The sequence below is a fragment of the Anarhichas minor genome, unplaced genomic scaffold (genome assembly GCF_050575085.1).
Source record: "Anarhichas minor isolate MPS153535 unplaced genomic scaffold, ASM5057508v1 ptg000024l, whole genome shotgun sequence".
Classification (NCBI taxonomy): Eukaryota; Metazoa; Chordata; class Actinopteri; order Perciformes; family Anarhichadidae; genus Anarhichas; species Anarhichas minor.
The window spans coordinates 2,715,388-2,738,781 of NW_027466470.1; the positions used below are offsets into that span (position 1 = coordinate 2,715,388).

Below are 23,394 nucleotides of genomic sequence, written 5' to 3' on the forward strand. Positions count from 1 at the left end.
ATCGTAGATATAACCTGTAATAGTAGACAGGTGATGCTGCACCTGTTTATATTCATGTCGATAATCAAGGGCTCTCACACGGATAGAGAGATAATAATCAGAGAGAGTGATATAAGTTAACATGACTATATTAAAGGGTTCTAGTCCATTAAGGACTGGGTTATGGTTTGGGTCGAGGTTTTGTAGAGTTAATTAATCATGCATTGGGGGAAGGCTGTTTTTTAAGTGCCCTTAAGAGATTCTATAATGTTGAAATGAATCTCATTGTCAGTGGGTGGACTCAAAGAAGACAGCAAGTTGGCAAAGGACCCAAAAAATATATAGATAGCAGTCATTTCCAGGATTATTTGGTTTGCCAACGAGCTCACCTAGATGGTTGTATTATTGGGGCCCAAAGCTGCAAAATAGTGACATCTTGCGGCCAACCCATGGTATTGCATCTGTATGGATTTATTAAAGGTCCAGTGTGAAGGATTTAGGGGGATTTATTGGCCGAAATGGAATATAATATTAATAAAAGAATTGTTGTGTTTTTGTTTGCTTAGTCTCTACAGAATGTCCCAGAATAGACAAAGCAGCAAACAGGCTCTAGAGAGGAGCCTTCTTGTTGAAGAACCTCCACTTTTGCAAAACATAAATCGGACCAAACATGGTGACACATGATAACTATAATGTTAAAAATTGAGATCACTGCATTACAGTTGAATTAACTTAATGTCTCAACATTGCCATATTTTCATGCAGTCGGTGAAAGTAAATCAGTTTTTTATTGAAATTGAACATTCAGTATGAGTTCTGTTCAATCCCAATTTTAAGGCGGCAAGGAAACTACCACTTCTTACGTTAAACCAACGAAACATCTCACAGCTATCGTTTGGTTTCCAGGATCGGAGCTTGTTGTTGCAGTAGCGTGTGTCGGACAGCAGAGGTCCCCCTCGAGCCGCCACAGTGGAGCACAGTTCATGTTGTCAAGGCAGTCGGCCTCGGCTCGCTGCTGGTAGGCGGTTTAGTCTCTAGGTGGAAATTTCCACTCCGGTCAAACTGGACCAAAGGCCATGAAGATGTTTGAGAGGTAACAGAATGAAATATTAAAGAGCCTCCCACACTGCAACGCTCCGGCTCTGGAGGGGGAAGATGATACATGCAGATTCAGGGGTTGAGTAAATACTAAACAGTGCACTTTTAAACAGCAATTGACTTGATACTGACTCCACCAGGAAATAGAACTAAATCGTTATTATGCATGGAGAGTTTTCATATGTGCTTGAATGAAATAAATGTAAAGTTCAATGATGACGGATACTCGACTCATACACGTTGAACAGTCCGCGAAACATGTATTTAAACCATTTTAAGTGTCAGTGAAAACTCTGTAACGTTTCAAGAGCAGAGGCAGAATGTCAAAGAGATAAGATGATTCAGTGTCGGGAAGCGGCAAGGTTTCCTCTTCACAAACACTCATTTCAAGGTTTCCATCAGAGGCACGCTCCCTTTCAGCATCATATTCACCACTCTCTCTGTGTGTGTGTGTGTGTGTGTGAGAATGTATCAAAACAGAGAAAGAGTTCCATGTGTTTATGCAGTGTGTGTGTGTGTGTGTGTGTGTGTGTGTGTGTGTGTGTATGAGATAAAGACTGTTCCTGCGTGTGTTGTCATTTTGAGAGAAAACTAATTTGTATGTGAGGGAGAAGCACTTGAATATGAGGCAAGAAGAAGAGCAACCCCACTTCAATAAAGAAACAGAGAGATCCATCCCATCATCCCCTTCGAGGTCAGCGTGATATCGCCAGATGTTACTATGGAAACTACTCGTTTTCATGCACATCCCCGTTTTTTAAAGTAATTTCTTGTTACTGGCTCCTGAAATCTTAGTTTGCTTCTTTTTTTTATCCCATTCAGTGAGATATGAGGCGAATGAAGACATCTTGTTACTTAGCAAAGGTTGAGCTGACCTTTTGTTGCCAGGACTACCAAAATAAAACTGAGTTTGTGTCTGTTCTTAGGTGGACGTTACGTCATCTGTGACCTTTAGGGACCGGAGGAAACGACACTGCTGATAAACAAGTTGCGGGTGAACCACTCCTCCCTTCACCCTCAGCTACAACGGCTGATATGAACACCAAGAAAAACAAAAGCAGCCACACTTTCACAAAGGAGAGGATTGAATAGACGATCGGCAATTATTTATTAATAGAGTTGTCTTCCATCACTGACTTATAATAACTTCACGAGGCTCTGTGAGATGTTTTTCTATCGATCATTAACTCCAAGTCAACTTAGACTTCCTTAGATGTGCTAAGGCATTAACAAGAATAGGCTGCGTCTGTCTTATAGTGAGCTCCAATGTGGGAATGTGACGAAGAAGTTACAAAACGCTCCTCAAGATGCTTTCACAAGATCCCATTGAGATTGGTCAAGTGTCCAGGACGGACAAACAGTACTGCACGGCACGACTGCACAGCTAACAGCTAACGGGATGCAGTAACATCGTATACTCTGCCCTTGACATTGGTTCCGTGTACACTGTGGGTGTATATTGTGGCTGTGACTTTATTTAGGAGGCTTATGTCTTGACGTTGTTTCTCTGAAGATGTAGTCAAAGAGGAATTTCCACTTCAGTTGTAGCGATTACAACATTTGTGTTAAAGATGCAAGTTATCATCAGCCTAAATCATTCTATCCTATCAGAATTAAACTGCTGATTTTGTTTTTTAAAAACAAAGAAAATCAATTATCTATAAATAATCATTTAAAAAGTATAAGCAGAGGTATTCATGTCCGTGCAGTTGACAATCTGAATGGAAGGAACATAACAGTAATATTAACCAGCACAGAGTGATGCTTCCTTCCAGTCAGATTGTCATCTGCATGCAAAAACAATACCTCTGCATATTCTTTCTAAATGACGCTGGAATGGATTCTCATTCATTTAAACATCAACTATACATGGATTTTTCATTTTATATATATATATATGAATGTAATTGTATGCATATTAATGCAACTACATTTATCATGTATTGTATGTCAGTTGAAACAAACTTTTGAACATCAAACTGTGTCCTCTTCGTTCTCATTTCCCTCGATAGAAAACATTGAAGTACCTCTTACTACCAGACGGCGGCAGCACTTTGTAAACGTGTTCTGTTCTGTGAAACCTACCGAGGAGGAAGTTGAGCAATAAGGTGAGCAATAAGTCACAACCCCTGTGGCATTTGAATGTTTTATTAGATAAACAAAAATAGTTTGGGTTTTTACAATTCAAATAAAGGAAGTACACTGAGAAGAGAACACCGGTTAAAAGATAAGAGCCGTTTGATACGGCAAACAAATAATAATACTACATGCAGATAAATCCAACTCAGTTGATATCAAATTAAACATAAATTTATTAGCAATTTTTTAGCAAACGGCCATTCCTCTGTGAAGACAAACCATGACAGGTCACGACAGGACTACCACAGGATGAGTCATCGTGGTGTCACTGAGCTAAGCGCTAGTTAAATAGAGAGCTTTGGCAGCCATGAGAGATAGTCAGTCTCTCTCTCTCTCTCTCTCTCTCTCTCTAATATATTCAGTGGAACAAACTCAACAACTACAGAGACAAAAAGAAAGCAAGCGGTCTTTAAAATCACCAGAAACATCAACACAATATGATATATTATCATTAAAATAAAATGTCTTTACATTTTTTTTAAAAAAAGGAAAGGAAAGAAATTGGCATCACCCTTTAAAACAGAGCATTTTAATATCCAGCCATAATCAAATACAGTTTTACACCACAATGGATATCTATGATGTGAAAAAGACGCTTGCGTGACAGTAAAGCAGTGAGTTATCTTCAGATGTCTGTTTACAAAAGTTAGTTTTATTCCGTAGAGAATAGTCGATTCAATTGTGTCTCGTGTTAGCCACTTGGTTACATTTGCTTTGTAAAATAATATACAAACTTGTGGAGTGAAATTCCTCAAATAAATGTAATATAATACATATTCTGATACTTTGGTACTTTCTGTGCTTTGACTGACGAGCAGTTGCGTCATTTCAAATGTTACAATCAACTCACTGTAGAGACGAAAAATGATTCAGATAAAGATTCAGAAAGATTCAGATAATGCCCCGGCCGCTACTTTGGTGTGAAACATACGTTTGCAGCTCTGTGCATAAACCGCCATCTTGAATTCTTCACGTGCGTCTTGAAAGAACCCTTTTTTTTTTTTTTATTGACCAAACGAAAGAACGTCTATACAAAAAGATCCAAATCGCTCTACAAACAAAAAGCTCAAAGTGTTTTGTTTTTTTGCATGAAGGAATGCATGACACGGCCCACAACAGAAGCGTAGACGACGCAGATGACGTTGTCGGGTAAACACGGTGGAGTTGCCTCGTTGCAGCTGATGGTGGATCTGCGTAGCTTTGCGTGCACCTCGTCTGACCTCAGAGGGACTTGCCGGCAGCGAGACCCGGCTGACCTGCCGGGTCTTTTTTCTTTCGCTCTTTAACCCCTCACTATGTTTTCAGGACGCACCTGTATTTCCTCTTCCGGTTCCTGTCCTTCAACTGCCTCTCGCCAGCGTGCACGAAAGCTACAGCGAGCGAAGCGCGTGCGACGCTTCACATGCGAAGAGCGCAAGATAAGAACACGGGCAATAACTGGCAAAGCTCAAGCAGTTCGAATTCCCGGGACAACAGGCCTGAGTGAGCGGAGACAACAAAGTTTTTGTTCCAAAGTCTTTTCTTTTTTTTTGTCGTTTTGCTGTGGCAGTTTTGTAAACGGCGCCGTCTTCGGCTCATGACCAGAAACGGCCGCCGCTACTCGGCTTTGTGGCAGTAAATGTCCTTCAGCGCTTTCAGCTCTTCAATCAGGGTCTTGTTTTGGTTTTCCAACACAGCCACGCGGTTTTCCAAGCACTTCACGTACTCCTTCTTTTTCCTGCGGCACTCACGAGCTGCCTCCCTGGAGAGGAAAGAGAGAGAGAGAGAGAGAGAGGGAGAGGGAGACATGTTTGAGTCGCTTGTTGAAAATGTAATTTAGGCTCCAGAGAAAATGCACAATCCAAGGGAGCACATGTTTTTTTTTAAGGTATGGCTATTTTCATATTCGTTTACCCGCCGCAGGATTTCCCCCATCAATCCTCAAACAATCACTGTTTAAAAACAGTACGCTGCAGCTTCGACCTTTTGCACTTCTTGTGGCCAAAACAAGTGTGAACGTCATCCTCCAGACTGTCTGTCCAGACTGATCCATTGGATGGAGCCCTGGTTGGCTCTTTGAATCATTTAAAACCTGGTTATAAATGATAACTTGTGTATCTTTTAACTTTCATCCCAAAGTGAGATTCACCATTCGGAGAGATATGCTCTACTGTAGGATAGAAAAGGAGACTCAAACATTTAAGGCCATTAGCGCCCCAAATACTCATCTCAGCGACTGCATTTTTGAACTATTGTTGTCCTATGAGCTTATTTCCCCCCCATTAGCATCTCCTACCTGTTTTTCATCAGTCGGACCTCCCTCTTGCGGGTGGTGTCTTCAGAGCGCGGTGGGGGGTTCTGCATGGACCCCGGGGACGCTGCCATCACGATGCTGTGAGCCAGGCCCGAGTTGGGCGAACGCAGCTGGTAGGCGGGTATGTCTCCTGTGGCAGCTGTATGGGGGGGGGACAGAAGCTTTAGGACTCCAAGTTCTGTAACTTTTTGCTGCCCTTATTTCTCTTATATAATAAAAAATGGGATACATGAAAAAACATTTTTCTCAGTCACACAGTGTGTTTCTTCACATTTTCACATTTAAAGTACAGCAAACATGAATTTATTTCGCCACAGGATGTTAGACAGCAACTTCAGCCAAGAGCGCTCATCCGCTCTCCTTCCTGCCTCATAAGATGAATTTCCTCTGACCTCGACGGTCCTCGTGAACAGGTATCTGTATTTAACCGACCCGACCTGTTTTGGGGAATAAAGTGGTTCCATTTGTTTCTCTGTCAGTGGTTATTATCATGCAGGTGTACAACACTATTTTTTGGCCCGTGACTCCTTATAATTTGCTATAACATTCTTTAAGACATGACTTACATGCAGTTCCTCTAATGGCCACTAGAGGCTGGCTAAAAAGAAAATCATATTAATAATAATAATATGCTAAGATCTTCACCTAGCAGAGTAGGTATCCGGAGTACTTGTGTGCACTAATTAATAGTTTCTGCTCTTGAAGTACTTCATTTGTGCACACAGATTAGTCATTTATGATCTGGCATTGTGTTAGCGGCAGACTAGCAGCAAGTGTTTTGGATTTGAATTCATTCCATCATATTAATAATGTTAGGTTGTCACCTTGTTAAATAGTGTTTCAATAAGTCTGTCCAGCCTTGGCTGCTGTATTAGCCTAACACTGCAGAATAAACAGTTATTTAGCCGCTTGGGTTTAAAGCCATTTCTTTAGATTTTGGACAGTGACACATGGAAATACTCTAAGAAACATGTCTTTGACATCCTTTACAAATATGGTAAAATAAAAGAACATTGGTCAAAATGAAACAAACTGTTCGTTAATGTGCACGTATTATTAATTCAAAAGAACAAATTCATGTTTTGTGTGCTCAAATTTTCCCGACGGACTGTCCATAGGTTTCAATAAGTATGTTGTATTTACCACAAAGTGAACCACTGTGTGCTGCCGTTGACCAGTAGCTGATTGTATTTGTCATTAAAAGGTGAAAAACAAGCAGCTTCCTGGATGTGGGTCATGAGACGTAGCCTACGAGTTGAATCATCGACAAATGACTCTGCTGTTAACTGCTCTGCTTCTACCCCCCCCCCTCTCCTGTCCACACACACACACACACACACACACACACACACACACACACACACACACACACACACACACACACACACACACACACACACACACACACACACACACACACACACACACACACTTTCTCTGTCATTGTGATAACAGAGTGACTCGCGCTGTGCTGACGTCAGTGTGTGCGTCTCACTCGCCTGATTTGCATTCCCTCCTCCCTGCCTGGCCTCTGTTCCAGGAAACTGGAGTGACGTCAAACCGGCAACTATCTCTTCCCCCCCCCCCCCCCCCCCCTCACACACACAAACACTCCCCCACTGCCTTTCTGCCTGACAGCAGAGAGCAGAATGTGTGAGTGTGTGTGCAAGTGTACCAGCGGGAGACGGACTAACAGGAACATAGTTGAGCAAACTAACCAAAACGCTTTTCTTTTTTCTTTTTTGCGTGAGCTGTTCGTTCCTGTGGTGAAACAGGAAGGACAGCTTTCCAATCTGCGCCATGTGTCCTCTGCAATTTCACCATGCATGAAGTAAAAGTGACAGAAAAGTAACTCAAATTTCATAAATATTTCTCTGTAAGAAAGTCTTGCTCTCACAATTGTCGAAATAAAAACATGTCCTCTTACAGTTTAAAAAAATCTTGTCCAAATACCACAAAAGCATATTTGTATTCACTGTTTATTTACAGGTGGGCGTAACCCGAGAAGCTCTTCAAGTCCTTATCTTCATGCAATACGTGCATAAACATCTCAAGAGTAAAAGAAAAGTGACTTTTGCACAAAACACATTTTTAAAACAAAGTGTGAGCGACACTGTACCTGACTCAGTCTCATCCCCAGTCACAGCCATCTCTTGTTTCCAATAATCCAGCACCACGGCAGCCAAACACTCTTCTACCCTCACTCCTTTGCTTCGCCAGAGCCTCTTTCTCCTCCTCCCTTTTCCCTCTCAGCTCTCTCTGGTCACTCGTCAACTTTGCAGCCCGATTACAATTACAGGCATTGACATCACAATGACATCACTCCTGCCCGCTGAAGTCAGTAAAACACCCCGGATTAGAGTTCCTCCCCCCTCCCTCCCTCCCCCCGCGGATAAGACGGTAAAGTAGAGTCACACAATGTGAGCTGGGAGGGAGGGAGGGGGGGAGCTGGTAGTGGAGGGGTTGTATTTTTAGCACTGGTGACGCAGAGAGACGCTCAACAAACAAGAGGATATTGTGTCCCAAGCGGCTGCCGTGCAAACTGTTGAGCACCCTGATGGGAGTTATTTTGTGTGTGTGTGTGTCTTTAAAAGACGGGAGGTGGGATGATGGAGAGAATAAAGATAATTGAGCTTTTACATTATTTGTTTATAGTAATCATCACAACATGTTCATGACTCATATTGCTGAATTCTAGAGCATAGCAGATATTTAGCAGAGCCCATGAAAAGAATAGATCTGACTGCCTGATGGATCCCGAGATCGCGTCGAAAGGAGTCAGCTGAGGTGGTTCGGGCATCTAATTAGGATGCCTCCTGGACGCCTCCCACTGGAGGTTTTCCAGGCACGTCCAACTGGGAAGAGACCCCGGGGAAGACCCAGAACACGCTGGAGGGATTACATCTCCCAGCTGGCCTGGGGACGCCTCGGGATCCCCCAGAATGAGCTGGAACATGTTGCCGGTGAGAGGGAAGTCTGGGTCAGCCTGCTTGGCCTGTTGCCACCGCGACCCGAGCCCGGATAAGCGGAGGAAAATGGATGGATGGATGGATGCCTGATGGATCCGATAGTGAATGAGTAAAACGTTTAAGAGGAAGAAGCGAACAAGATTTGGCTGCTTCACCAACTCTGAGAACCCCGGGATTGCCGGCGATCACCGTCTTTCAGAGGTTGGAGTTGCCTCAGTTTTGAAGCTGAAGTCTCTCACCCCGCAAGATATGTGAATGAAACTGGTTGTGAATGAAACTGGTTCTATGTTACTTTATGCTTATCCAATGCAGTTTTGGTCATAAACCATGCAGCCTGCAGTATACATGTGTTTTATACACCTTTTCTAAAAATGGTCTATTTGAATATTTCTGGATACTGGGGTCCCTAAATAGTCTTGAAATAGCAGAACTTTGGTATAACTGGAAAGCTGAAACTATTGTTGATCCAATGAGCTCAAACATATTATTCAGGTTATTCTCCATTTAGTAGCTATTTCACATAGTGAAACCATTTTCTGAAACTTGACGTCACTGTATAAATTGACCTGAAACTAAAACTAGAGACCTAGAGTATTCAGAGGATGTATGGCTTTCCTAGGTATATGAACAATAAGGGACTTTCTGAGCAGTTTCCATAACAGAAGTGCTCGCCATCCAATTTGATACCAAATCATAGCATGGATTTTTCTATGGTGTTCTTGAACAAAGTTTGTATTTTTGAGGGATTTGTGATTTGACATTTTCATCAATTCTCGAGGGTAAATTTAGCACCAAATCTGTGTAATAAATGGTAACAACACAAAAAAGCGGCAACAACTTACGAGACATAATAGAGCATGGTGAACTTCATATACTTCCATCATAATGTTCTCAGCCCTTTCACACTTTCAACAACAATTAATTCATTATTTATGACTAGAACAACTTGAAACACTGCACACTGCATCTCAAATTAATCATCAGGTTCCCAGCTTCCCATTGATGCATACCACTTCAATGTGGCATATACTGTTGAACCACAATCTCCCCCTAAAGATTTCCAAGCAACTAGAAAAGTCAAACACAAATGCTGAGCACACACACAGCTCCTTTTAACATTGATCTTAACCACAAAGGCTTAACCACCTCGTCCTCCTGGTTTTTCAGGTACAGACTCCCATTGTGCTCAGACATTTCTGTGTTCCCGCCCACTTTTGAGGTCTGGCAGTAAAAGTATGGGCATCTACAACAACAAAGCAAATCGCAAGATCAGACAAGCCCATTTGCAGCTGATCGCCAAATACATATGAGAAAACAAACAGAGGGCTGAGTGAAGCAATCAGCCTCTCACTTTCACATACAAATGGCAGAGCAAGGATAGAATTTGGACCCAGAAATGCTTGGCTGCTTGATCTGTCTGGATCTACTGAAGGATCCGGTCACTACTCCCTGTGGACACAGCTACTGTATGAGCTGTATTAGAAACGTCTGGGATGAAGAGAATCAGAAAACAATCCACAGCTGCCCTCAGTGCACATAGACCTTCACAGCGAGGCCTGTCCTGGTGAGAAACACCATGTTAGCTGATTTAGTGGAGGAACTGAAGAAGACTGGACTCCAAGCTGATCGCTCCTATGCTGGACCTGAAGATGTGGCCTGTGATGTCTGCACTGGGAGGAAGCGCAAAGCCCTCAAGTCCTGTCTGAGTTGTCAGGCTTCTTACTGTGAGCAACATCTCCAGCTTCACTATGAATCCCCTCTCCTTGAAAGACACAAGCTCGTCAGCCTCACCGAGAAGCTTCGAGAGAACATTTGCTCTCCTCACAACAAGATGAAGAGTGTTCACCGCCATACCCATCAGGAATGTGGCTGTTATCTCTGTTCCACGGATGAACACACAGGCCACAACACAGTCTCAGCTGCAGCACAGAGGACCGAGAGGCAGAGAGAGCTGGAGGTGAGTCGACAAACTATCCAGCAGAGAATCCAGAAGAAAAAGAAGGACGTGAAGGTTCTTCAAATGGAGGTGGAGGCTCTCAATCGCTCTGCTGATAAAGCAGTAGATGACAGTGAGGAGATCTTCACTGGGCTAATTAGTACGATTAAGAAGCAAAGTCATGAGGTGAACATGCAGATCCGATCTCGGCAGAAAACTGAAGTGAGTCGGGTCACAGAGCTTCAGGACAAGTTGGAGGAGATCGCTGATCTGAGAAGGAAAGAAGCTGAGCTGGAGCTGCTCCCACACACAGCGGATGATACCCGTTTTCTTCATAGGAAGCCTTCACTTACCTGTCTCGATGGATCCACAGACTTGCCAAGCTCCTATACCCGTCCTCTTCAGTACTTGGAAGATGTGACGGAGGCTGTGTCAGAGGTAAGAGATAAACTTCACGGGGTTCTCAATGAGGAATGGCCAAAGATCTCACGGACAGTGACTGGAGTGGATGTTTTATTGATACCGCCAGGGCCCACGACAAGAGCTGAACTCTCACAGTATTCATGTCAAATCACACTGGATCCAAACACAGTACACACACATGTGTTGTTATCTGAGGGGAACAGAAAGGCAACACTGGTGAAAACACCTCAACTTTACCGTTGGCACCCGGACAGATTTCTGGAAAGGTGGCAGGTCCTGAGCAACGAGAGCCTGACCGGACGTTGTTACTGGGAGGTGAAGAGAAGCGGAGTGGAAGTTTTAATAGCAGTCGCCTACAAGGATATTAGCAGATCAGGGACCTTTGATGCATGTGCATTTGGAAACAACAGCAAGTCTTGGGGATTAGCTTCTTACAAAAACGGTTATCAATTCAAACACAGCAACATCAGAACTTCTGTCTCTGGTCCTCGGTCCTCCAGAGTAGGAGTGTACCTGGATCACAGAGCAGGTTCTCTGTCTTTCTACAGCGTCTCTGAAACCATGACTCTCCTCCACAGACTCCAGACCACATTCACTCAGCCTCTCTATGCTGGATTTTGGCTTCCAAATAGTAAAGGAGACACCGTTGAGTTGTGCTCAATTAGATAGAGGTTACAGCAGAGGGCACAACCCTTCAAAACTATTGATAACCTTTTGCATAACTCTAGGCGTTTGGACTTAACAGTTCTGGACACCCTGAGTGGAACCCACTGGGAAGCTCCCCCTAGATCTACGTATCTTCAAGGGCCTTTTTATGAAGTGGCGTAAACCGGCCAGCACCGCTCGCACACATGTTCAGTTGGGAGATCGGCGAGTTTGCCAGGTTCGCTACAAGGTCGCTCACTGGGTGTGCGCTCATGAACGAGTTCACTTCTGATCTTCACTGTTGGTCCATTTGTGCGTGTTTTCCTCCATTTTGTTTGTGTTTTGTGTTGTCTAAGAGGTTTTTAAAAGACTGCCGGTGCTGCATTGGCTCATGTGTTTGACCAATCACCGGACACTTATGCCACTCATAGTTCCTCTTGTGCTGTGAGAGTACCTACTCTGAAATACAAGGAAAAATGAGGGTTCTTAGAACTATGTTCTTAGAAGTACGAAGAAGTTCCTCCAGTTCAAAAATGCTTAACATGGTGTGAGTAGAAAGATATTTGTTCTATATTGTTTTCTTTATAATTTGTTACATTTGTTCTAATTGGCTGCAACTTTAACGTATGAATGTAATGTATTGAATGATACTGTGTGCTTATTTGTTCACATCTTATTTCTATATGTATTTTTATATTCCAATCTAGTTTAATTCTGGTATTTTATTTGCTGTTATTCTGCTATTTACTATTCAGGGAAGCCCAAATAATATCCACTCTGACAAGGTCTTTGTGTTTATTGTTATGTTCATAGTTTCAGGGGTTAAGGTGAAACGTATCCAGAAGGACAGAAGCTATATGTCACTATGAAACCAAGAAAGAAAAACCAAAAAGGCACGGATTGAAACCCTATTCTTCCCACGGACGTACTCATCGTCCGTGGCAAAATGGAAAAGATGTGGCCACTGATGTGCTATTCTTTGGTTTTGGTCTCTATATCATCCTCTCCTCGAGATTGCCCTGTAATCACAGTCAATTAGTCCAGCTATTACACTGTCCTCCACCTCCACTGTGATGGTGCTGACAAACGATTACATGTGTGAGTCACTGGTATGTAAGCCCTCGCACCATTTTGTGTCTGTGGTATGACTCAAACGGTATCAATTCAATCTCACTGATTCATTGAATATTGTAATAAAACAGGTTTAAGGAATCAAAGCTTCATTCAGGAGTCAAATGAAGACGTTACAAAATGATTGGTGCTAGTACAAACTGTATATTAACATCCCTACCTATTAACATTCCTATCATACCGACACTTTACAGTATTCTGTAGTTTTTCAGCCCTGCTTGTAATGTACTGGCCCCCAGGATAAACTGTTCACTATGGCTCCCATGGTTGTGGGTGTGTCTTGTACATTTTCTTTTACACAATCCCTCAATTTCATTCTAGGTCCTAATCCCATGATTTCTATTGAGGATTATAATGTTACATTTGATTCACACAAGATCGTCATCTTAGCCTCAATTCAAGCCATGTCCCTGTTGAGATGAACGTTATTCCACATGCTAAGAGGACCTGGAAATGACCACCTTCTTTTGCGACACGCGATTCCAAAATGTCTAAACATGCACATATGAAATTTCAAAATGCTTTGAACCCTACCTTGGACGAGCACCTGTCCTCCCTGAATGTAGAACTGCTGTGTGGAGTCTGCACACTGCAGGATCGTGGCTCCAGGCTGCGGGACGTGAGAGCTGGCCACCGTCGTGGTCTGGGCCCCATGAAAGGCTTCAACTCCCCCATGAGTGATTGCAACTGTGTGGAGTCAAAGTTCAGCGATAACTAGGCTGCAGTCGGAATTAAATGGAATAGTTAAGTTATGTCAGGTATTTAGAAAGTTTCATTCATGTTTCTAATAGAAAATGTGAGATGACTGATAGTTGGTAGTCTTAAAGGGACATGACACCCTCGTGGTTGAATCTTTAGTAAAACAATGAGAAACTGTATTTAAGTCAACAGTACAGACTGTTTCAACTGAACTGCATTGCTAGGCTTGGCAGCTTGGGTCCATGTGTATTCCCTGTCAGCTTCTGTCATTCACACACACTGCAACAGGAGACATTTAGAACGTTTAAAACTGTGAACTGGTCTATGAGTCGTATCGTCACGAGGCTTAAAATGATGTTCCTTCCCGGCTAATTTACGGCAAACGCAGCAACTCTGATCCTGTTTTTTGTTCCTGGTTCTTGTCACTGGGGGTACTGTTGTATTTTAAGCTACCACATTTAACTGATAGAAAACATGGGATTAAGCCCACAGTTTGCTGCACTTTACAGGAAATGGAATATTTACATGGACACAATGAAGTGAGGCTGTAAGTAAATACCACTCTATGTTATCGAACAGTAGAGGGTGGGCCCTGTTTACATGTGTACTGACTATATTGTCCTGAGCTGGTCTGGTAGATGGAGGTCGGCACTGTTGCAGAGGCAGCACTGGAGACCGGCACCTCCTCCTCTTCCTCTTCCTCCTCCTCGTCCTCCTCGTCCTCAGTCCTCTCTTCATTGATTATAGGAACTGCCGGAGAGTCCGATGAAAGCTCATTCAGGATTTTTCTGCGGGAGAGAAGAGAGTTCCATAAAGTGATTCCACACACACAGTTTAACGTTATAAGACTTTACACTTTACAGACTTTATATTGTTTATCATGCTTTGGTTTCATGTTTTTCATACTTTATTGCAGCAGTTAACTTCAATTTGCTGACGTATGATGTCGTCCATACTTCCCTGATTCTAAAGATTATTATTTATTATTTGACTCCCGGTTGTTAAATGAAGGTATATCCCGTATAGATATCCGTCTCATGTCTAAACTTGTTTAACTTTGTTTGACGTCTTCTCACCGATAAGATGGACGCCTGGAGAGAAGCACCCGTCTCTTCTGGGTGTCTGTGACTGACTCGTCATCCTCCAGCTCCGCCACAGAGGCGATCTGTGGAAAACAACCAGTGTTATATATTGTGAGTAATCCACAATAAAAGGATTTTTTTCTACATTTTTCAACATCTTTGGTGTTACATGTTATCACTGAGGGGGCGGTGCTTTGCGTACACAGACCTTTGGGATGCTGTGAAACAGAAGAATGACGTCAAAGAAAGAATTTGAGCCATTTAATTTGAAACGGTACCTTTTTCATCCCATCACACGTCTCAACGGAGAGTCTTTACAGAGTTCTACCTGCTGTGTGATTATCTGTTAATGAGCACGTTAACAGCCTCCTTTCTCCGAGCATGATTTCATTGCTACATGAATAAACAGGCTTACATTTCTGCTCACACAAATGGGTATTGTTGGAATGATAAACATGAATTTGACCTGGCTTTGTGTCATCAGTCGGTGAGCTTTCATGACTCACACTGGTGCGTCATGGTTGGGCATTATCAACACAAAGGCTGCGATGGCCCTGTTAGAACACAATGTTTGCGCCAGACAAAGGACAGGTCTGATTTATGCCAGGTTAAACGGGGGGGCGGGTGTCCTCGACTACTTATTGATAATCATGTGAGCGAAGGTTAAGCCTATATGCTGTTCGGGTTATAAAAGCAGCAGAATGACTTCACTTGTCTTGTATCTGCTGCTTCGTGCACAGTTTCTAATCTTGAATCTGGCTGTTGACAGAAGCAAATCTAAAACTTTGAATAAACTGGCTCAATGGGAACAGTGACACGGGATATTTACTGATATGAAGGAGTGCTTTGAAATCAGTTAAGAAAACCACTTTGTGGTTGCCATCTGCTGTTTCACTGTGCCGTTCTCTTTCCTGACCTATATCTGCGAAAAGACACGTTTCATGTAATGCGAGACAAATCTGCTGCGACATGTTTATCTGATTTCATTTCCCATCTACAAACAGTTTTGTGTGGTGAAAATACTGAAACATGTGCGTCTGCACCACATTATTCAGTGAAACAATCCCGTTATGACTTTCTTTGGCAGCGTCACCCTACAGGTTTCCTGATGTGTCAACAGTTCCTGGATCAGTCCTCCCGCCCAGACGCAACAACAGCGTCTCCTGAATGTGAAGGTTAGACTGATGAGCTTAAACCTCAGCTCCTACTGCTCACATCAATCCTATTAACAGATGCACCGCAGGAGACCACAAGCACTCCAGAGCAACTAGATCCACACCGACTCGGACGTCACAACTCCACTTTTGTTTACAGTTTTATTTATTTTTAAGTTGGACTTAAGTCACCAAAATGAGGACTTGACATTTCACTTGTTCCCTGACAGACTTAAGACTTGACTTGGAGTTGTCTTGTGTGACTTGAGACTTGACGTGAGACTTGCTCTGGCAGAATAAAGACTTGACCCGGAAACTTACTCTGACGGATTTGACTTGGAGTTGTCTTGAGCGACTCAAGACTCGACTTGAGACTTGCTCTGACAATATTGACTTGTACATGTCTTGAATAACTTCAGGGATGATTTGAGACTTGGTCTGATAGACTAGGCTTAGATTTTGATATGACAGATTTGACTTGAACTGACTTGAGAAATGACCTGGACTTGTCTTTGATGACTTAAGACTCGTCTTGAGGCTTGCTCTGACATGTTTGACTTGGTCATATCTTGAATGACTTGAAAGTTGCTCTGATATAGTTAAGATTTGACTCGTCTTGTATGATTTGAGAATTGATTTGGACACCAAAGGATTTAAAAACAGGTCTCGCTGATACTGATATTTTAAATTTAATTCATACTGCCTGTAGTCAAAATATTCACCATCGGTGTTCTCGGTTCTAGAAAAAGTGCAACCTAAGGCAGAGGCCGTGGCGTGCTCTCACCTGGACGGTCTGGACGTGTGGAGACTGTATGACGGAGGTCTGGGGGGTCTGGATGACCGTCTGACCGTCACACAGCTGGACAACAGTCACACCCGGAGACTCCGCCGACACCTGTGTGGTGCAAAAGCAGGGAAAAGGAACACTTCTTCAGTCAGACATCCTATATTATAATGCCTCAACATTGTGTGCTGAACAACTGTCACACTCTGTCCGTGAACATTCGAGTGTCGGAGTGAAACGGACACTTCCTCTCTCATAACGAGGCGAGTGTACCTGAGGAAGCGCTGCAGGAGACAGACTGTCGTCGCTGTGGTTCTCCTCCCCGTCCGTCACCGAGCCGTTTAAACTGCCGTCCAGCTGAGGCGAGACCGAGGTATCCATAGTCAGTCACCTAGACGGGCAGACAGACAGAGCAGTAATTACTACCGCTGAGGCTGACCAAGGCCTTCAGTCTGTTCTCCTCTCCAGCACCACTTGTACCATAACTTTGACATGTGATGCCAAAGACTCGTTGTCAAACAGGATCTCACCCGCCTCAAGTTTGTTCTACATGATGTCCTGCATATATTACCGTAATATATTATATTCTTGAGCTGTTTTCCCACTTTGAAGTATTTATTGATGTCTGTTTTAATGGAGTTTCATTGTCGCATTTTTAAATGGTGTTCGTGGAACACCAGTCGTAAACTGAAAAGTTGTCTTTTTTAAACTAATGTGACTAAATTAAAACCTTTCCTTGAAAACATTTTTTTAGAATAACTAAGCACGATGGATTCAGTACAGTAGATCGTTTGCTTGCGAGTCAAAAAACAATTCATCTGAAGATCTCCGTTGGCAGTGATTGTTTATCCAGCTTGGGACAAATATGTATTACATGACAATGTATTACTCATGCTCATTGTGTGCGGCAGCAGCCATCCGGCGGGGCTGGCAGCCTCAACTCCAATAGGCACGTTTTCACACTCCAGGAGTCTGTTACAAACTCCAATACCAGTTAAACAGATTCTACATCCTTTCTGGCAAAATAACAAGAAAAGAGGAAAAGAATAAGAAATGTCTTTACGTATATTTTAATATCACGTCTTCACAGACTGGTTTGAACCAGAGATGATGAACAAAAGATGTCATTGAATTTGAAGGCTAAGGGATCACTGACGTCAGCAGCAGATCAAAGGCCAAATACTGCTTTTTAATTTCCCCATGAGGGGCCCTCCTCATGTCCAGCTACGGGGCCCCTGTTTGATGCAGATTAGTTCCAAGCACACGCACATCTCTCAAGGTAATGTAGTGTTCTTATCTGCTACTGAACGAGTGAGACATTAGATTAGGAAGTGTTCTCATGGTGCACTGTAGGCAATGGAAATCCCCAAAGTCCCACGTTTTAAAAGAAACCCTGCAGTGTCGGAGCAGAGGACAAAGTATACACTCATTTTTAAATGTCTCTGTAAAACCACATGTTGTAAACACAATGTCCACTTCTGGTTTATTGTCTCTTTCAAATAACATAAAGCCCGCTTAGAATTGTTCAAGTGGAATAGACTCACTCAAAGCACGTCTTGAAGGCGAATGTGACTTCCGTTTGTTTTAGCAAATTGAAAATAAAGCTGTACTATAACTTCCCCAATTAATTCCACATTAAGACTTTTAATTTTAACTGTATATTATCTTATTATCGCAATTGAGGAATAACGAAATCATACATTTAGGAGGAATTTGCGATAGAAAAAAAATGAAGCAATGATATTTTTCGAATATTTAATCTTTTATTTTGAAGGGACACATTTTCGCACCAACTTCCGACGCGCGTGACTCCGTCTGCCTTGACGCAGCTCCGTAAACTTAAACAAAAAAAAAAGGAACTGCTGCGACCGCAGCTGACCGAGAACTCTTTTTTAACACCATGTTAATCGTCTAATAATTCACCGGCCTGCTTCTCAAAACAAAGAGTTTTAATTAACGGTTTGTTTTGCAACACTTGTCCCTCGACTCTCTGCTCGACTGGCGCCGAGCGAGAAAAAGTGACAGCTTTGCAGTGACTTACCGAAGTTTTACGTAGTCAGACTCGTCACTAATTACAGCAATGGGTTGGACGGCCTCGCGCCTTTTGCTCACGTAGTTTCACGTCAGCGCTGACGATGCTGTGCCGAAAATGTCGACCCGACAGGTCAGTTTAGCGTCGAAGAGTGCGTAGGTGGAGGAAGACGGTTCCCCTCCACCTACTTCCGCGTTCGCTATGCGCGGCTGCAAAACGACCAGCGGGCGAAATCTTCTTTCTCTGAATATTTTAAATGCTGTATAGGACAAAATATATCAGTAAATTGACACTTACATATTTATATACATTTATTTAATTATATAATAGGTATATACATTTATATATTATATAATATAAATGTATTATTTTAAAGATCTTTTACTGCTTTGGACCAAACCACATTGAGCAGTAGGCCTAGATAAAGTTCAACTCAACTGCACAAGGTGTTCTTATCAGTACAGATCAGTTGTCTGTATGAAGATATAGATATAGATATGAATCTTAAATGACATTGCGTTAAATAAATGTCTTACAACGTGTCTGTCATTTTAAAGGTAGGGCATTTAAATACTCAAATGTAAATTCACACAACAAAAAGCAATTCAAGTTAGCAATAATATGACGCAGACGATAGACGTCATAATACTATTAATTTCCACATCAATTTTGGATATTTGTCAGTGTTTCTATGATGAGTCCCATGTTTACAGATCAGAGTAATGTCGCCATCTACTGGCTGACAGAAGCAACAACACTTTAAAAAGCAGACATGCAACAGGATCAATGCATCCAAACATTCAGGCTCGTATAACATTTTAGTAAGTGTTTTTAGCCTTAATGTAGAACAAGTTTCTCTCGAGCAGCAGTAAACAATAAAGAGAGCAAATCTAATAACCAACACCAGACCACTATAGAAATGTACGACGTCCATTTAAACAAATGTCTACAAACTCATCATTCTTGAGTTTCTGTATTCAGAGAGTTTGAATGGTGGAGTTGGTGAGAGGTTAGTTTCATAGAGGCTTTAAACATCCTGCATCATGACTGAATTATAACTGAGTAAGTTTTTAAAAGCATACAGTAACAACAAAGTATATGGTAGTCTCTGATCATTTTAAAAAGCCTTAGTTGAAAGACCATTACAATCTGCGATATGTATTTTTCCTCTACTCCCTACGTATCATTTCCTTCTGATATAAAGGTGCGTGTACTGTGGAATCTGATCTGTGCTTGCTGACTTGCTTTATTTAGATGTGAGCCACCATCTGTCCCCCTGCATGCCAGAAGAGGTCCTGTGCAGACCGTGTCCCTGCTGATATCAGAGCACTGCTCCGCGTCACCACAGTGCCTCCTTTAATCTGCCACAGTGTGACCAAAAAGTGCCTCAGTCGGCAAAAAGCTGTGAATGAGGTGTTTTTTGTACAATTTTGTACATTGTAAATGCATAAAACACTTCAGTTTTGGAGACAAATGTTCCTTCATTCTCTATATTTTTTACAATGTAATGATAAAAACTAGTCATGTGTTCACTTTCCATAAATTCCTCCATGTATTCTCATTGATCCTGCTGTCTCTTATGTATCATTTTCAATTTGAATTTAAATTGTAATTCTTAACATATTTCATTTCTTATTGCATATATGACACACACATACATATATATATAATACATATTTATCATTATTTGGCTGCAAAGCTTACATTTTCCTTCAGAATTTATTTTGCCATCCATCATTTTATAAAACTAATTTGTCTAAATTCGAAGCTATATATATATACAGTATATAACATCAGTTATTGTTTCCCCACCACTCACCCTCTGGTCCTTCCTCCCCATCCTCCTCGTCGTCCTTCTCGTCCTCCTCATCCTCCTCGTCCTCCTCCTCCTACACCAACCTCGGCCTGTCCTGCGGGTCAGAGGAGGGACGACGGAGGCTCCAGATGGTCGAGTACCAGCAGCAGAAGGGGGACCCTTGGGGGGGCGGAGGGGGCACGAAGGCCTGACAGCAGGGAGCCATGTGACCTGGGCCAGATAGCTCTTTAGCACAAAATTAGCCCGGGATGAACGCGTAACACAATGACATGCTGATAATTACCATCAAAGAGCTATTCAGGCATCTGTTCGTGAGCTTAACTCACCTCATTTGTTCAAATTCACAGTCCCTTCTGGCAATAACATCTCCCAGAAGTCAAGCTACTTGACCTTTTGTCCCCCCCCCCCCCCACCCCACACACTTACATAAAGTCATAAATCACAAGTTATTACAGACGGGTCAGCTTCAAACAATCACATAATAGCTGTGAGGATATAATTATATGACTTCTGTATTTCTAGCAGTATGACACCAAAATGGCGGCAGTATATTTTAGCGTCTCAGACCACGCAGGAGGCTGCAGGACATTTCAAATGTACCTAATCAGTGTTTAATATAATTAAATATAGTTAGTTTGAATTCTCTATGATGTGTTCTCATCCAACCTGCATCTGAGAACTGTTGCTGTCTGGTACAGTGTTTAACTATCAGCGTTTTCAGATAGATTACTAGTTGTATTTGAGGAAAATAATAATAATATCATTAGTAATAATGATGATAACAATAATAATGATAATAAATATTACAAGATTAAATACACACTGAATATCTAAAGTGTTTATAATTAAATTGACTAATAATTGGTTCTAATTTAAATAAGTTTGTCTTTAAAAGAGAAGGTTTCACCAAAAGAGGTTTGGAAATAATAACTAAGAAGTTTAAATCCTGGTGAAAGCAGTGACTGTCCGCTGAGCACCACAAGAGGTCACTACTGAATCAAATATGTCAGACACAAACTCACATCATCTGACAGGTGGACATCAACATGTACAATATGTTGTATGCAGTATGCAGCTGAGATTTCAGTTGAAAGCTCTGGAAAAAAGACTTTTTTTATTTTCACATTATAATTTAGTTTTAAATTGATGACCAAGCAACTTTAAAAAAAAGTTATTATTTTGTATTTGATGAAGTAGATTTATTTTCTATTATTCTTTGGAGTGAACAATGTAATAAATTGTGTCTCCAAGGACCTTGAGTTATACAAAAGTCTCCCTGGACACTCCCTTCACCGTTGACCTCTCTACTTCACTCTGTTTACAGTGTAAAAGAAGAAAAGTGAAGCACATTCTGCTGCTGTGCCAGAACATCCACTGAATGTCTCACATGTAGAGTCTATTGTGGTGCTACAACAGTCCTCCGTCACTTAAAATAGCCAACTCCACTTTGAACGAGTGCTCATATTCTCCTAAACTGAGTCTGTTTAATGCGTTGTGACAGCTGCTGAGGCCGTGGTCGGTGGTCTGTGAGCGCTCCAGCTGTGTGCAAGAGTTAAAATAGTCCCACACAGCTGCACGCTGGCATTAGATGGAGGAGTGGCCCCCTTTTAACCAGCACACACGCTTTCCACATACTTTAAATTCAGTGGTTATCCTCTCTTTATGTGTTCTCAAACCTTGTGTCAAAGCCCTTTTTTTAAATGAAAGTTTGAACAATTATGATTATGATCTACTGGCTCAGGAGGATTAGTCTTAGACGTGTTCAGTGGTACAAGTCCATCCATGTGGTCCGGGTCCAGGTCCGGACAAGGTTTGGTCCTGGGTGGAACGATGTAGGAAAGCAGCAGGTGCACAAGAAGACCTGTGGCCTTTTAACCAATGATGATGTATCATTAAGTGCAGTAGTACAATATATATAGGCTTACTATATATACGTTTAAAGTTTGTCCCATTAACAATCCTAATCCTAATTCTAACTTTAAACATAAACTCAAACCCAAACAAAGTGGAAGAAAAGATGAAAAATAACACTCTAGAGGACTTTACTTATCTTTATATTCTAGTGAGGACACATCTAAAAGCTTCAGTATTCATAATCTGCATTCTTTTCAGTCACTTTATTGATTTTAATATCTTTTTATTTTAACCACTGCTGACCGTTGCCTCCCTGCGCGCCAAAACATTACCCGTCGTGACCACAGCGGGGGGCCACACTGCAACTGTGGCCCTCCCTGGTCCTCTGCTGCCTTCACGTACCGCTCGTAAACTCGAGTATCAAATGTTAGAAGTCCCAAATGCAGGATTCTGAAGTATTTGTAGGAACTTGCTCACAACCATGTAAGAAGAAAAATAGGCACAGGACAGAGCTGAAGGCTGGAGGCTACTTAATGCTGCAGCAACAGCTGTCACGTAGCCGAATGGATGTGTTCACTAATTTATATCCAGGCTACATAATAGTAATAATAATAATACATTTTATTTGTATAGCACTTTAAAAAGGTACTCAAAAGCACTTAACATGGTGAAAACAGAAACAGTAAAACATTATAAATAAAGCAAATAAATGCCATTATAACAGTAAAAATGATTGCAGTCATGTGCTTCAACTCTTGCTGCAGCCATTCTCTCTTTAGCGGATGTTTCCTTTAAATGCAGGCTACACAGACTGAGACAAAAAGTTATTTGATACAAGCGTTAATAATTTACAGATTACCAGTAATAAAATGTCGGCTCATAACACTGGCTGGTCCCTAAATGCCACATCTCTGCTGATAAAGCACTATTCTTATTTTGCATTTTTATATCCCAGATATTAATAAGGCACACTCCGTCGTCAGTAGGTTTCTCAGAGAGTTTCAACTCAACAAACATTGCAAAAATGCAAAAGTGTGATTCATTTTGACCCAAATCTGCATGACAAAAGTTCAGGTAAATAGAAGAGTGGTTGATGACCATGAAGCTACTTTTTTTCATTTTAATTTGATCCCGACCTGGGGACTGAATTGATTTCATTTAAAACAACTCTACCATGTTACCTTGTCATTTGCAAGTGCCTTCATCATCATTTCTTTTAAGAAATAACAAAATGTAAAGCATACCATCATGTGATCATCATTCATATATATATATATATATATATATATATATATATATATATATATATATATATATATATATATATATATAAATATATATATATATATATATAAATATA

The 23,394-nt window shown here is 41.7% G+C and overlaps 1 protein-coding gene and 2 long non-coding RNA genes across 8 annotated transcripts; 2 read left to right on the forward strand and 1 right to left on the reverse strand.

Moving 5' to 3' along the window:
• The first annotated feature begins 1,019 nt into the window (after nt 1-1,019).
• Nucleotides 1,020-5,751, forward strand: LOC142956727 (uncharacterized). Its single transcript, XR_012956041.1, has 2 exons — nt 1,020-1,155; nt 2,004-5,751. It is a non-coding gene; the product is annotated as an uncharacterized LOC142956727 (long non-coding RNA).
• LOC142956726 (cAMP-responsive element modulator-like) lies at nt 3,210-18,565 on the reverse strand. Of its 5 annotated transcripts, none has more exons than XM_076098458.1 (8): nt 18,374-18,528; nt 16,606-16,723; nt 16,333-16,443; nt 14,389-14,477; nt 13,925-14,100; nt 13,148-13,300; nt 5,492-5,648; nt 3,210-4,957 (listed from the first exon to the last, which is right to left on the reverse strand). In XM_076098458.1, exons 2-8 carry the CDS (start codon nt 16,711-16,713, stop codon nt 4,813-4,815), a joined length of 939 nt encoding a protein of 312 aa, XP_075954573.1. In that variant the 5' UTR covers nt 16,714-16,723; nt 18,374-18,528; the 3' UTR covers nt 3,210-4,812. The 5 variants fall into 5 exon arrangements, with proteins under 5 accessions (XP_075954573.1, XP_075954574.1, XP_075954576.1 ...); XM_076098457.1 differs by lacking the exons at nt 3,210-4,957; nt 5,492-5,648 and adding exons at nt 7,659-8,564; nt 11,075-11,145 and having other exon boundaries at nt 18,374-18,565; XM_076098459.1 differs by lacking the exons at nt 13,148-13,300; nt 13,925-14,100; nt 14,389-14,477; ... (1 more) ...; nt 16,606-16,723; nt 18,374-18,528 and adding exons at nt 7,228-7,318; nt 7,629-7,898.
• On the forward strand, nt 18,062-21,440 carry LOC142956728 (uncharacterized). 2 transcript variants are annotated; one of them, XR_012956043.1, is made up of 3 exons: nt 18,091-18,496; nt 19,619-19,777; nt 20,286-21,440. It is a non-coding gene; the product is annotated as an uncharacterized LOC142956728 (long non-coding RNA). The 2 variants fall into 2 exon arrangements; XR_012956042.1 differs by lacking the exon at nt 20,286-21,440 and having other exon boundaries at nt 18,062-18,496; nt 19,619-19,929.
• The last annotated feature ends 1,954 nt before the right edge of the window (nt 21,441-23,394 follow it).

What these genes read in the sequence shown, in the direction of transcription:
- LOC142956726 (XM_076098457.1), bottom strand. Translation starts at nt 16,713, where the DNA reads ATGGATACCTCGGTCTCGCCTCAGCTGGACGGCAGTTTAAACGGCTCG. An exon ending in GACCAGCTCAGGACAATATA is followed by an intron (nt 13,301 to 13,924) that starts GTCAGTACACAT and finishes GACTCCACACAG; the next exon opens with TTGCAATCACTCATGGGGGA. An exon ending in AGGACAGGTGCTCGTCCAAG is followed by an intron (nt 11,146 to 13,147) that starts GTAGGGTTCAAA and finishes TTCACCTCCCAG; the next exon opens with TAACAACGTCCGGTCAGGCT.